Source organism: Salmo salar, chromosome 23 (genome assembly GCF_965601325.2).
Source record: "Salmo salar chromosome 23, fSalSal1, whole genome shotgun sequence".
Lineage (NCBI taxonomy): Eukaryota > Metazoa > Chordata > Actinopteri > Salmoniformes > Salmonidae > Salmo > Salmo salar.
In genome coordinates this window covers 11,165,018-11,178,166 of record NC_138313.1, presented here as the reverse complement: position 1 = coordinate 11,178,166, position 13,149 = coordinate 11,165,018, and the positions used below count along the sequence as shown (strand labels likewise).

Sequence of the window (13,149 nt, the reverse complement as noted above, 5' to 3'; positions counted from 1 at the left end):
TTTCCAAACGAGGTGGGAATAATAATGTGAAATTGTGAAAATTATGATAATGCTCTTTTAGTGTAAGAGCTGTTTGAAAAGACTGCCTGAAATTTCAGCCTGTTTTGGTGGGATGGGGTTTTGGCCTGCCTGGTGACATCACCAGGTGGTAAATGAGTTAATAGACCAATAGGACAGAGAGTTCTCTGCCAATAACAGCTATGTGTCAGTCTTCCCCTCCCCAATTAGACCAACGTCAGACAGTCCTAGCAAAATTCTTGCTTGAGAAATTGCTCTTGTAAGAAGCATTTATTTTCTTCCTTTTGGCCATTTTGATTGAAAACAATCACAGTTAGCTACTTAATTGTTACTCATTGCATTAGGCCTTTAAAGCCATCTCTCTCTCTTTCTCTCTCTCTCTCTCTGGCTGTCTGTCTGAGGAGGGCTGCGTTTTGGGAAACTATTTATAGGAGGGGAGAACTCTGGCAAACGTGCCGCAGGGGATTCTGGGATTCCACTCGCCACAACTTTCATCTTGTACTGCTAACTTTACACCTGATCTGAACTGTTTGTGTGTGTGTGTGTTTCATCAGTGTGAGTTTTCAGTGTCTACGCCAATAGCACCAGATTTCCTCCTGGCTTATCCCTAGGAATTCAGTAATCCGGGATGCTCCGTGTCTCAGATATGCATGTGTGGTCTCAACAGGCCTGCTTTTCAACCCAGCACCAAAAAAAAAGAAAGGAAGCAGAACAGAAAAACAACATGAAAAGTGATTTTTTGATACATTTGATGTTGTGGTTTGTATGCTGGTTTTACCTGATATCCCTCATCTCCAGGCTCTCCGCGATCTCCTCGCTCGCCCGGGGGACCCTGCCAAAACACACACAGCATCAGATGAGCAGGGTGACCACTTTGTAACAAAGAGTACATTAGGGCTCTGAATATTTTGAGGAACGGCTGTATTTCACCTTAAACTCTCTGCCATGAATCATCTTAGTTTAGGCTGGAGTGAAACACTAAGGGCCATTGTATCTGTCATAGTATGGGCTTTAGCCCTTAATACCGTCTTTCTCATAGGTTACACTGCTTACCATCTGTACTGAGGGCCATCTACTATATCACTTTAGACATCCACTCTCTTGGACCTCTGTTCAGCGTGGTTAGACAGCTATACCTCAAGCAACACCACTATTAGAAAACTCATATAATCCTTTAATAGGGTGACTCACCCCTCTCTAACTCACCCCTAAGCCACACACACACACATAGGAAAAGGAAGGATAAGTTGAAGAAAGGCAAGACCTACTGGTTCACCTAGTGGCCCGGCAGGTCCTGATGTCTTACTGTCTTCTCCGGGGTAACCCTGAAACACAACACGCCAACATATCACACACTGACACAACAAACTTAATCAACTCATAACTCAGGACATTTAGCCTAAAATACGCTGAACACGGAGATCTAAGATTTATAGAGCTCTATTTTATTAAGCCTAATGCGATGGTAAATCTAAGCTCTGGTGGTAACGCAATAGGTCCAGGAGTGTGTCCGGAATATTTTCACAGCTGTCATGAGCCCAATAGCTGGCGGTGGCACAAAAGGGCGGGTTTTGATGAATAAACAAGTTGTATGTGTAACGAGGGTTTGACCACTCACTGGCCAATCAAGCCATTCCATGGCTTAATACTACAGGTCTTAAGTTCTGCAGGTTATTGAGGGTCTTTGCGCTGTCTTCAACTCCAACTCGGCTAGGGGGCATGGAATATCCTAGTCCATTAAAGGATTGATACTACAGTTTATGAAATAGCATAGGCTACAGTAACGAGTGATAGCAACAGAAGAAGAAAAAAATCCAGTGTTTGCTCAATATGTTTGGAGTGTTGACAGTCAACATTTTTGTAATTGGCTTTAACGAGTATTTGGCCTTTACGCATTGCACTTCTCAAATAAAAAATACTGGTGCCCGTAAATTGTATTGTATGCATGAGGCACGTTCTCAATAAGCAAGTTATAAATATTTCTAAATACGAGTTTCACTAGATTATCTCATCTCTCGTTCCATGTTTTTTTATGCACATCCTAAATAATAACAGGAGCATGTTAAAATAATGTAATAGCCCACATATAAAAAAATGGGATGTCTGCTTTCAAGGATTTTATGTAATCTATCACAAGACATCTAGTGGTCCTTTTGGGTACTTCAGATTAGCACAGGTGTCATATCTGTCCCTCTGTGGCACATGTAAAATATATGGTCAAAAATATATATATTTTGGATGACAAAGCAGTAAAACATTATCCTAAAGATTGGTGTTTAATAGGATGGTTTCAGCATGAAATCTACTTTATATATATTGTTTGACACTATTTATTTTACTATGTAAATATTTGTGTTTTGGCATCAAACTGGTGGCAGTTGTGAACAGAGTCAATAGTTGGAAGAGTTTCAGAGTTAATTGAAAAAAATGCCATTCTTGATTAGCCCTTTGCTGCACACATTTTGTTTTTTCCCACAAAAAAATAAGATTTAGGCTTTCTGATAATAATAGTAAAACATCACTTTTATCCCCCACATTTAAAGAAAATACATTTTTGCTACCTCAGGGCGACACTGTGCCATAAGGGTACTAAAACACCAAGGAAAATCAGATATTTTCAAACATTTATTTATTGAAATAATATGTATCCTATTAAAGACCAATGAATTCACAAAGTTGATGGTTTATATTTAGGATAATGTTTTACTGCTATGTCATTCTATGTTTAATTTTTAAATTATCTTATTTAATGATTTCATATATTTTGCATGTGATAAGGCTGTGATAATCTGAAGTACCCAAAAGGGCCACTAGTAAAAAGATGCACTCTTTTTATAAAAAAATAAAAGTTGGGCATAAACTAGTATTTCACTGCCTCTCAAACCTGATTCTGGGGTTCCTTCTTCCTTTTTGTGGGGCAAAAAGGTTTTCTGTTTCCTGAGGGCAACGATGTACATTAGAGGGTTAGATCCTTTTTTCATTAATTATACTATTTTCCCTGGAACCATATGATCTATCTAGTAGAAACTCATGGACAATACGGACAGATAAAAAAAAAAAAAGAATTCTATATGAATATATATATTTTTAAAGCTATTCAAGTACAAATTACCAAAATTACAATAGATTGCCTTAGATTTTCTATTACCCAAATTACCCAAATTCCTTAAGATTACAGTAACTTTGGTAAATTACGGGTAGCTTTGCAACCCTATACCCGTAATATAGTAATGTATACTATGGGCTCTATTTTCAGCTGCTGTTAAGTTAGTGCAATTGTCAAATGCACATTTCTTTGCAATTTCGACCTTTGAAAGTTTCCAGTAATCCTGTATATCCTCCCTTTGCAACCAAGTCCATATTATGGCAAGAACAGCTCAAAGAAGAAAATAGAAACAGTCCATCATTACTTTAAGACATGAAGGTCAGTCAATCTGGAAAATTTCAAGAGAAAGTTTCTTAAAATGCAGTCACAAAAACCATCTAGCACTATGATGAAACTGGCTCTCATGAGGACCGCCACAGGAAAGGAAGAACCAGAGTTACCTCTGTTGCAGAAGATAAGTTCATTAGAGTTACAAGCCTCTGAAATTTCAGCCCAAATAAATATTTCACAGAGTTCAAGTAACAGACACATCTCAACATCAACTGTTCTGAGGAGACTGCGTGAATCAGGCCTTCATGGTTGAATTGCTGCAAAGAAACCACTACTAAAGGACACCAATAAGAAGAAGAGACTTGCTTGGGTAAAGAAACACGGGCAATGGACATTAGACGGGAGGAAATCTGTCCTTTGGTCCGATGAGTCCAAATTTGCGATTTATGGTTCCAAACGCCATATCTTTGTGAGACGCAGAGTAGGTGAATGGATGATCTCCGCATGTGTGGTTCCCACCGTGAAGCACGGAGGAGTTGTGATTGTGTGGGGGTGCTTTGCTAGTGACACTGTCTGTGACTTAATTATAATTCAAGGCACACTCAACCAGCATGGCTACCTGGAAAAGCATTCCAGGTGAAGCTGGTTGAGAGAATGCCAAGAGTTTGCAAAGCTGTTAATGCAAATGGTGGCTACTTTGAAGAATCTCAAATATAAAATATATTTTGATTTGTTTAACACTTTTCTGGTTACTACAGTACACAATTCCATATGTGTTATTTCATAATTTTAATGTATTCACTATTATTCTACAATATAGAAAATAGTAAAAAATAAATAAAAAAATGGAATGAGTAGGTTTGTCCAAACTTTGGACTGGTACTGTATATATACAGTCTGCATATAATTTTTTTGTATGACTATTTTTCTGGGGGTGCTGCAGAACACTCAGCACTCTTACTTCCCACTGCTATGGAGATGAATTCACCTTTCAGCAGAACAATAACCTAAAACATAAGGCCAAATCTACACTGGAGTTGCTTACCAAGAAGACAGTGAATTTCTGAATGGCTCAGAGGAGGAAGGAGAGGACGATTGTCCTCAGTGAATTTCATTAAAATTAAAATAGTAAAACATAAAAAAAGTTATCCTTTTTAGATAAAACTACACTAAATACAGTGCCTTTGGAAAGTATTCAGACTCCATGACTTTCTCCACATTTTGTTACGTTCCAGCCTTATTCTAAAATGTATTAAATTGTTTTTTTCCCCCTCAATCTTTTTTTTATTTAACCTTTATTTAACTAGGCAAATCAGTTAAGAACAAATTCTTTTTTACAATAATGGCCTACCCCGGCCAAACCCAGACGATGCTGGGCCAATTGTGCGCCGCCCTATGGGACACACAATCATGGCCGGATGTGATACAGCCTGGATCCAAACCAGGGACTGTAGTGACGCCTTTTGCACTGAAATGCAGTGCCTCAGATTAATGCGCCACTTGGGAGCCCAACACAATACCCCATAATGACAATGTTTACTAATTTATTAAAAATAAAAAACTGAAATATCACATTTACATAAGTATTCAGACACTTTACTCAGTACTTTGTTGAAGCACCTTTGGCAGCGATTACAGCATCGAGTCTTCGTGGGTATGGCTCTACAAACTTGGCACACCTCCCACCTTCTCTGCAGATCCTCAAGCTCTGTCAGGTTGGATGGGGAGCGTTGCTGCACAGCTATTTTCCGGTCTTTCCAGAGATGTTCGATCAGGTTCCATTCCAGACCCTGGCTGGGCCACTCATGGACATTCAAAGACTTGTCCCGAAGCTACTCCTGCATTGTCTTGGCTGTGTTCTTAGGGTTGTTGTCCTGTTGGAAGGTGACTCTTCGCCCCAGTATGAGGTCCTGAGTGCCCTGGAGCAGGTTTTCATCAAAGATCTCTCTGTATTTTGCTCCGTTCATCTTTCCATCAATCCTGACTAGTGTCCCAGTCCCTGCCACTGAAAAACATCCCCACAGCATGATGCAGCCATCACCATGCTTCACCGTAGGTATGGTGCCAGGTTTCCTCCAGACAAGACGCTTGGCCTTCAAGCCAAAGAGTTCAATCTTGTTTTCATGGTGTGAGAGTCTTTAGGTGCCTTTTGTCAAACTCCAAGTTAGCTATCATGTGCCTTTTACTGAGGAGAGGCTTCCGTCTGGCCACTCTACCATAAAGGCCTGATTGGTGGAGTGCTGCAGAGATAGTTGTAACATTCTATACGTTTAACATTTTCATTCATAGCCTAGGTTGTACAGTCATGGCCAAAAGTTTTAAGAATGACACAAATATTAATTTTCACAAAGTCTGCTGCCTCAGTTTGTATGATGGCAATTTGCATATACTCCAGAATGTTACGAAGAGTGATCAGATGAATTGCAATTAATTGCAAAGTCCCTCGTTGCCATGCAAATGAACTGAATCCCCCAAAAACATTTCCACTGCATTTCAGCCCTGCCACAAAAGGACCAGCTGACATCATGTCAGTGATTCTCACGTTAACACAGGTGTGAGTGTGGACGAGGACAAGGCTGGAGATCACTCTGTCATGCTGATTCAGTTCGAATAACAGACCGGAAGCTTCAAAAGGAGGGTGGTGCTTGGAATCATTGTTCTTCCTCTGTCAACCATGGTTACCTGCAAGGAAACACGTGCCGTCATCATTGCTTTGCACAAAAAGGGCTTCACAGGCAAGGATATTGCTGCCAGTAAGATTGCACCTAAATCAACCATTTATCGGATCATCAAGAACTTCAAGGAGAGCGGTTCAATTGTTGTGAAGAAGGCTTCAGGGCGCCCAAGAAAGTCCAGCAAGCGCCAGGACCGTTTCCTAATGTTGATTCAGCTGCGGGATCGGGGCACCACCAGTACAGAGCTTGCTCAGGAATGGCAGCAGGCAGGTGTGAGTGCATCTGCACGCACAGAGAGGCAAAGACTTTTGGAGGATGGCCTGGTGTCAAGAAGGGCAGCAAAGAAGCCACTTCTCTCCAGGAAAAACATCAGGGACAGACAGACTGATATTCTGCAAAAGGTACAGGTATTGGACTGCTGAGGACTGGGGTAAAGTCATTTTCTCTGATGAATCCCCTTTCCGATTCTTTGGGGCATCTGGATAAAAGCTTGTCCGGAGAAGACAAGGTGAGCGCTACCATCAGTCCTGTGTCATGCCAACAGTAAACCATCCTGAGACCATTCATGTGTGGGGTTGCTTTTCAGCCAAGGGAGTGGGCTCACTCACAATTTACTCACTCACAAAACCAACACATCCTCCGAGAGCAACTTCTCCCAACCATCCAGGAACAGTTTAGTGACGAACAATGCCTTTTCCAGCATGATGGAGCACCTTGCCATAAGGCAAAAGTGATAACTAAGTGACTCGGGGAACAAAACATCGATATTCTGGGTCCATGGCCAGGAAACTCCCCAGACCTTAATCCCATTGAGAACTTGTGGTCAATCCTCAAGAAGTGGGTGGACAAACAAAAACCCACAAATTCTGACAAACTCCAAGCATTGATTATGCAAGAATGGGCTACAATCAGTCAGGATGTGGCCCAGAAGTTAATTGACAGCATGCCAGGGCGGATTGCAGAGGTCTTGAAAAAGAAGGGTCAACACTGCAAATATTGACTCTTTGCATCAAATTCATGTAATTGTCAATAAAAGCCTTTGACACTTATGAAATGCTTGTAATTATACTACAGTATTCCATAGTAACATCTGACAAAAATATCTAAAGACCCTGAGGCAGCAGACTTTGAGAAAATTTATATTTGTGTCATTCTCAAAACTTTTGGCCACGACTGTAGTAACCTCATGATGGGTACAGGGAAAATGTTGGTATAATGTAGTAGCCTAAACCTATTGATGTTACATTGAGCTGGGTGAATGGAATATGAATGACAGTGATCTAATATGTGTGCTTTTTGTAGAGTTGCCTCACATTAGCTTTACTTGGAAGAGGCTCCCACCAAACATTCCACTCCCTGCTTTTACATGACTATCCATTCTGGTCTGGATTTTAGAGATTTTATTACCGTTCTGGTTAGCGATTGTATCACCGTCATGGTTTTGTTTTCGACCTGCCTAGTTGAGGGCCTCTCTTCGGCCTCCTCCTGTTACCTGCTGCACTGCTCCCCGCCTGACCTGGTCTGTCTCTCCCAATCTGGTACAGGGGCCCCCTGCCACTCCCTCTCTCTCTCCCCGGAGCTTTGCTCGCCCACATCATTAGCATACACTGCAGACTTTTTACTGATCTGCTGTTGGACTATTTGATTGGGGATTCTTGCTATGTTTGTATTATTATTAAGGAACGCTTTGTATGAAGTCATAGCTAATTTAATATTTGTGTTTCGCGTGGTGTTGGCTACATATCTTAGATTGTTCTGTTAACTTTGTACGTGCTTAGCGCTGTGTTCTCTCTCTTATGTTAATTGATAGGGCAATAAACAAACATGCTGCTGTTGCTCATTTTGCTGTTGTCTACCCTTGGCATTTACAATGTTGGCAATACTTTTAGAGCCCGTTACTCTGTGAATGAGGGAATATATTACTGTTTCTCCCTCGTGCCTTGGGAGAAACCACACTCTTGCTCTGTAAATGCATTCGAGAACTCTGCACATTTCTCCCAAACAACATGTGAGAAATCGGACTCTTGCCCTTACATGTCAGGACTGTTCTCTTGGTACTTAACCATGTCTCTGGACTTTACACATCTCCTGAAATATGTGGCGTTAAAGACTCTGGTGACTGTGGATTGTTGTTCAAGTGCTGTCTGTAAATCCAAATGTTGTAAACCCCAATCTAGACTTGCCATTATCTTGCTGCTTCTACTGTCTGGAAATGTGCAATCTAACCCAGGTCCTGAAATTCTTACCCCTGCCGAATTAAGTAGTCGGCAGGGGTTGTATTGGATGGTATTTTCAAATTGTTATCACAGCATGTCAACTCTGAGTTTGTCTTGATGGGTGATCTGAATCAGGATTGGTTAACATCTAGCTCTGATCAACTAAAAATTCTATGCAATACCTATAATCTCACTCAGATTGTCAACAGTGTAAGTAGGTTGAATGTAAAGTATCATCTGAAATCCTCTTTGATTGATTTGATCTTAACCAATACTCCTCATCGTTTTAATGCATCTGGTATTTTTGACAAATTACATACATGATCACTGTGCTATTGCCTGTGTGAGAGATGGTAAAATTCCTAAGTGATCTCCACATGTCATTATGAAAAGAAACTGGAAGCAGTTTGATATTGAAGGTTTTTAACATGAAGTATTTAGCATTGAATGGAATAGAATTGAATGAATCCCTGCTGTCGAATTAGCCTTTTCTTACTTCTACAATGCATTCCAGGATGTATGCAATAGGCATGCCCCTTTAAAAAAAAAAAATGGATTAAGGGCAGAGAGAACCCTTGGTTTTCTGATGAATTTACTAAAATCATAAGGGAACAAAATGCCATGTGGGCTAAAGCAATAGGGTCTGGTTCGACGGATGATTGGATGGCTTTTAAACGTCTTTGAAATCTGGGTGTGGCTAGAACCTAAAAACTGAAAGCAGACCACTACCTTAAATCTACTTCATATAATTTAAATCATCCCTCCCAATTTTGGCAAGTAGTGAAAGGTTTTTAGTGCAAAAAAGATACGCAGCTTCCCAAACAATTGTTGGTAGACACACAGATTGTAACTGAGAGAACCTCTATTCTGAAAGCCTTAAATCAGCATTTTCTAGATGCAGTTTATTTAAAAAGGTTAAGTGTCTAAATGAGCCCCCTGTGAGTTTATCTGACACCCCTGTGCAATCCTTCACCAGAGTTCTTCTTCTCATCCTTCTCTGTTTCAGAAATGCGTAAAGCCCTGAAAGAAATAGATAGAAAGAAATCCACTGGCCCTGATGATCTTGACGCCCCCGCCTCCTACACCTAGCTGAAGAAATCATTGCTCCCCCTTAACACGTATTTTTAACCTCACGCTTGACATTAAGGAAATCCCAAAGTTATGGAAATCTTCTTTTGTACTGCTTCTCCTGAAAGGTGGAGATCCTTCGCTACTTGACAACTATCGATCCATATCAAAATTGTCTGTACTGTCTAAGGTACTGGAATCCTTAGTTAGTAGGCAGCTGAAGGCCTACCTCCAAGAAAACAACATCTTAAATGGAATGCAATCAGGTTTTAGGTCTGGCCACAGCACTGTTTCAGCAACATTGAAGGTTTTAAATTACATCCATTGTGCTCTTGACAAGAAGTTACATTGTGTGTCTGTCTTTATTGATTTGTCGAAAGGCATTTGACACCGTGGGCCATGCTGTGTTAGTGCAAAGGTTAAAATGTTATTGAATTACTGGTCATGCTCTAGATTGGTTTATAAATTAACTATCGAATCGTACAAAATGTGCAATGGCGGATGGTTGTAAATAGAGTCCATAGAGTTGTGCTCAGGTGTTCCGCAAGATTCTATTTTGGGCCCACTGTTGTTCATTTTGTATAATCATCAACATTTGGGACCATATTAAAACAACAGATGTTCATTTTATGCAGATGACACTGTTCTTTATGCAAGTGGTAGTAGTTTATCTTTAGCTTTTGAAAATGCCCAAAGACCATTTAACATCATACAACAGAATTTGTATGATTTGAAGCTGGTTCTGAATTCAGGTAAAACAAAATGCATGGTATTTTCTAATGCCATGCATGTAACTAATGGATGGACATACTATGTAACTGATCAGATCAGGTCAAAGTGTACAAATATTTGGGAGTGTGGGTGGATGACAAGCTGAGCTTCACTGTTCATGTAGAGAATTTAGAAGCTCAAGCTGAAAATAGGTTTTTATTACCAGCATAAGGCTTGTTTTTCTCTGGAGGCCAGGAAGGAGCTGGTATGATGTACATTACTGCCGGCTTTAGATTTTAGTGATGTTATATACAGCTTTGGAAAAAATTAAGAGACCACTGCAAAATTATCAGTTTCTCTGGTTTTACTATTTATAGGTATGTGTTTGGGTAAAATTAACATTTTTGCTTTGTTCTATAAACTACTAACAACATTTCTTCCAAATTCCAAATAAAAAATATTGTCCGAAAATGACAACTGGTCAAAATAACAAAAAAGATGCAGTGTTGTCAGACCTCGAATAATGCAAAGAAAATAATTTGATATTCATTTTTAAACAACACAATACTAATGTTTTAACTTAGGAAGAGTTCAGAAATCAATATTTTGTAGAATAACCCTGATTTTCAATAACAGCTTTCATGCGTCTTGGCATGCTCTCCACCAGTCTTTCACATAGATGTTGGGTGACTTTATGCCACTCCTGGTGCAAAAATTCAAGCAGCTCGGCTTTGTTTGATGGCTTGTGACCATCCATCTTCCATCTTCCTCATGGGCTGGCCATGACAGGGTCTTGATCCTGGTGGTCCTCCAGTTGTCATTTTAAACACTCTAAATGACAATATTTGTATTTGGAATTTGGGAGAAATTCTGTCAGTAGTTAATAGAATAAAACAAAAATGTTAATTTTACCCCAAAACATACCTATAAATAGTTAAACCAGAGAAATTGATAATTTTGTAGTGGTCTCTTTTTTTTTTGCAATGATCAACAACCAATTTGACAGAGCTTGAATAATTTTTTTAAAAATTATGGGAAAATGTTGCACAATCCAGGTGTGGAAAGCTCTTAGAGACTTGCCCAGAAAGACTCACAGCTTCAATCGCTGCCAAAGGTGCTTCTGCAAAGTATTGTGTGTGAATACTAATGTAAATGAGATATTTCTGTATTTCATTTTCAATACATTTTCAATTTTTTCTAAGAACATGTTTTCACTTTGTCATTATAGGGTATTGTGTGTAGATAGGTGAGAGAAAAAAATATTTAATCCATTTAAATTTAAAGTCAAAGAGTATGAATACTTTCTGAAGGCACTGTACATGGCGTATATTTTCAAAAGGCTAAAAACATAATACTGTGTGCAGAAGGAGGACAAAAAAAACATGCAAATGCTCAGGTTACCTTTTCACCTTTGGGCCCAGGAGGTCCAATGGATCCTGGCTTACCGGCGTGGCCCTAAGAATAACCAAACCCATGATTATTCACCTGACAAGTCATATACTGCAACTCACTGTAGACAGTAGAATAACACAGAACTTGACAAGGCGTAGATTGTCAACATGTGTTAACAGTGTTAATCATGATGCCTTATAATAAACACACTAAGGACAGCAAAGGAGAGATATTTCCCTGGTATAATGACTTATTTGGCAGGCCCTCAGAAATCACTCAAAAACTTGGGTGGGGTGTGTGGGCAAGCTAAGAGTGAGTGTACAATACAAACTAACTAAATAGATACAACGTGAACTTGTGGTGCCCTACATCGTTATCTAACTAAAAAACAGAATTAGACTGGCAATGACCTGGCGTCCTCAGGAGTTGCCAGAGGATTTGGGTATAAGGGTTTGAGGTTGACCATATCCAATTTACCTTTCTTCTTTGTTCCTGTTTGGCTAGGTGTGTATTTGCTGTGGTATTATTGATACATTCTGTTGTCTAGTTGTGTTTGACTAAAAAAACAGAATGACGACTGGCAATGACCTGGCTGTTGGGGTGCCAAAGAATTTGGTTTTAAGTTTGGGGATTGGCTTTACCATTTCCAGTCTGGCTTAACTTCTCTGTTCTGGCTTGACATTTTGTTTGCTTTGGTATTGATACGACACAGGTGTTCTGTAGTCTACTTGTATTTGGCTGCAGAGCGCTGTTGGTGTATGGGTGTGTGTGTGCAAGCTTGGTAGTGATTCGACACCAGGTGTTCTGTTGTCTTGTGTTGGACTAGAGAGAAGCCAGAAGGCGAGGCAGCGGCCACGGCCACACCTTGCTTGTCAGAGGAAAAGATGGTTCCAATCCACACATTATTTCACTTCAAGAGTGAAGGTTCAAAGCCAATGCAAAAATACACAGAAAGAGACAGCCAGGGGAGTTGGCAATGGATGCCACCTCTTTAAGGAACTCTGGAATGGGCTTAAAGAGACTTAGAGATGACCTGAGGGCGTGTTGTGTTCAGTGGGATGTGTCAGAACAGAACAAAGTAGAGCAAGGACCATGTCAGATCCTTTGGGGTGAATCTCTCTGAGGCAGTGCTTGACTTGGACTGAAATAAGTGCCAGTACTCATTTTGGGTGCCGGTACTGTTTATATTTAGGTGCAGGATCTCCACAATACTTATGATCTAATATTCTATAAGAGGAACAGGAGCTCAAGCAGTAGAACATTTTAAGGTGCCGGTATTCAGCTCTGGTGAGCTCCTGTCCAAGTCAAGTACTGCTCTGAGGTGAAGAGATACAAATCTGATAAGGAAATTCTGGAGTCATGATTTGGTGTATGTGACATGTCACCAGAACAGGACTTAGATTCACACCTGTGTTGTTGTTAGTGTGTGTGTGTGTGTGTGTGTGTGTGTGTGTGTGTGGTGTGTGTAAGTGAGTGCATGAGACCGAGAGAGACATTGACTGAAGGAGAGAAAGAAAGATCGAGAGAGACAGAGGGAGTGATGTAGAGAAAGAGAAAGACTGAGAGAAAGAGAAGTGTGTGTATGTTGTTATTATAGCCAAACAGGAGTAACTCACTGTGTATCCTGCCATTCCAGGCATCCCCTCAGGCCCCATAACTCCCGGACGACCCTGAAAATGATGCAGAAAACAGC

General features: G+C 40.3%; 1 protein-coding gene across 1 annotated transcript in view; it reads right to left on the bottom strand.

Moving 5' to 3' along the window:
* The window catches only part of LOC106584045 (uncharacterized), a 188,904-nt gene that overhangs the window by 23,401 nt on the left and 152,354 nt on the right, over positions 1–13,149 (bottom strand). Inside the window, exons 40-43 of the mRNA XM_014168854.3 lie at positions 13,073–13,126; positions 11,466–11,519; positions 1,287–1,343; positions 797–850 (exon numbers count right to left, since the gene is read on the bottom strand). Of these exons, the coding sequence (XP_014024329.3) occupies positions 797–850; positions 1,287–1,343; positions 11,466–11,519; positions 13,073–13,126 (219 nt within the window). The remainder of the gene's footprint in view (positions 1–796; positions 851–1,286; positions 1,344–11,465; positions 11,520–13,072; positions 13,127–13,149) is intronic.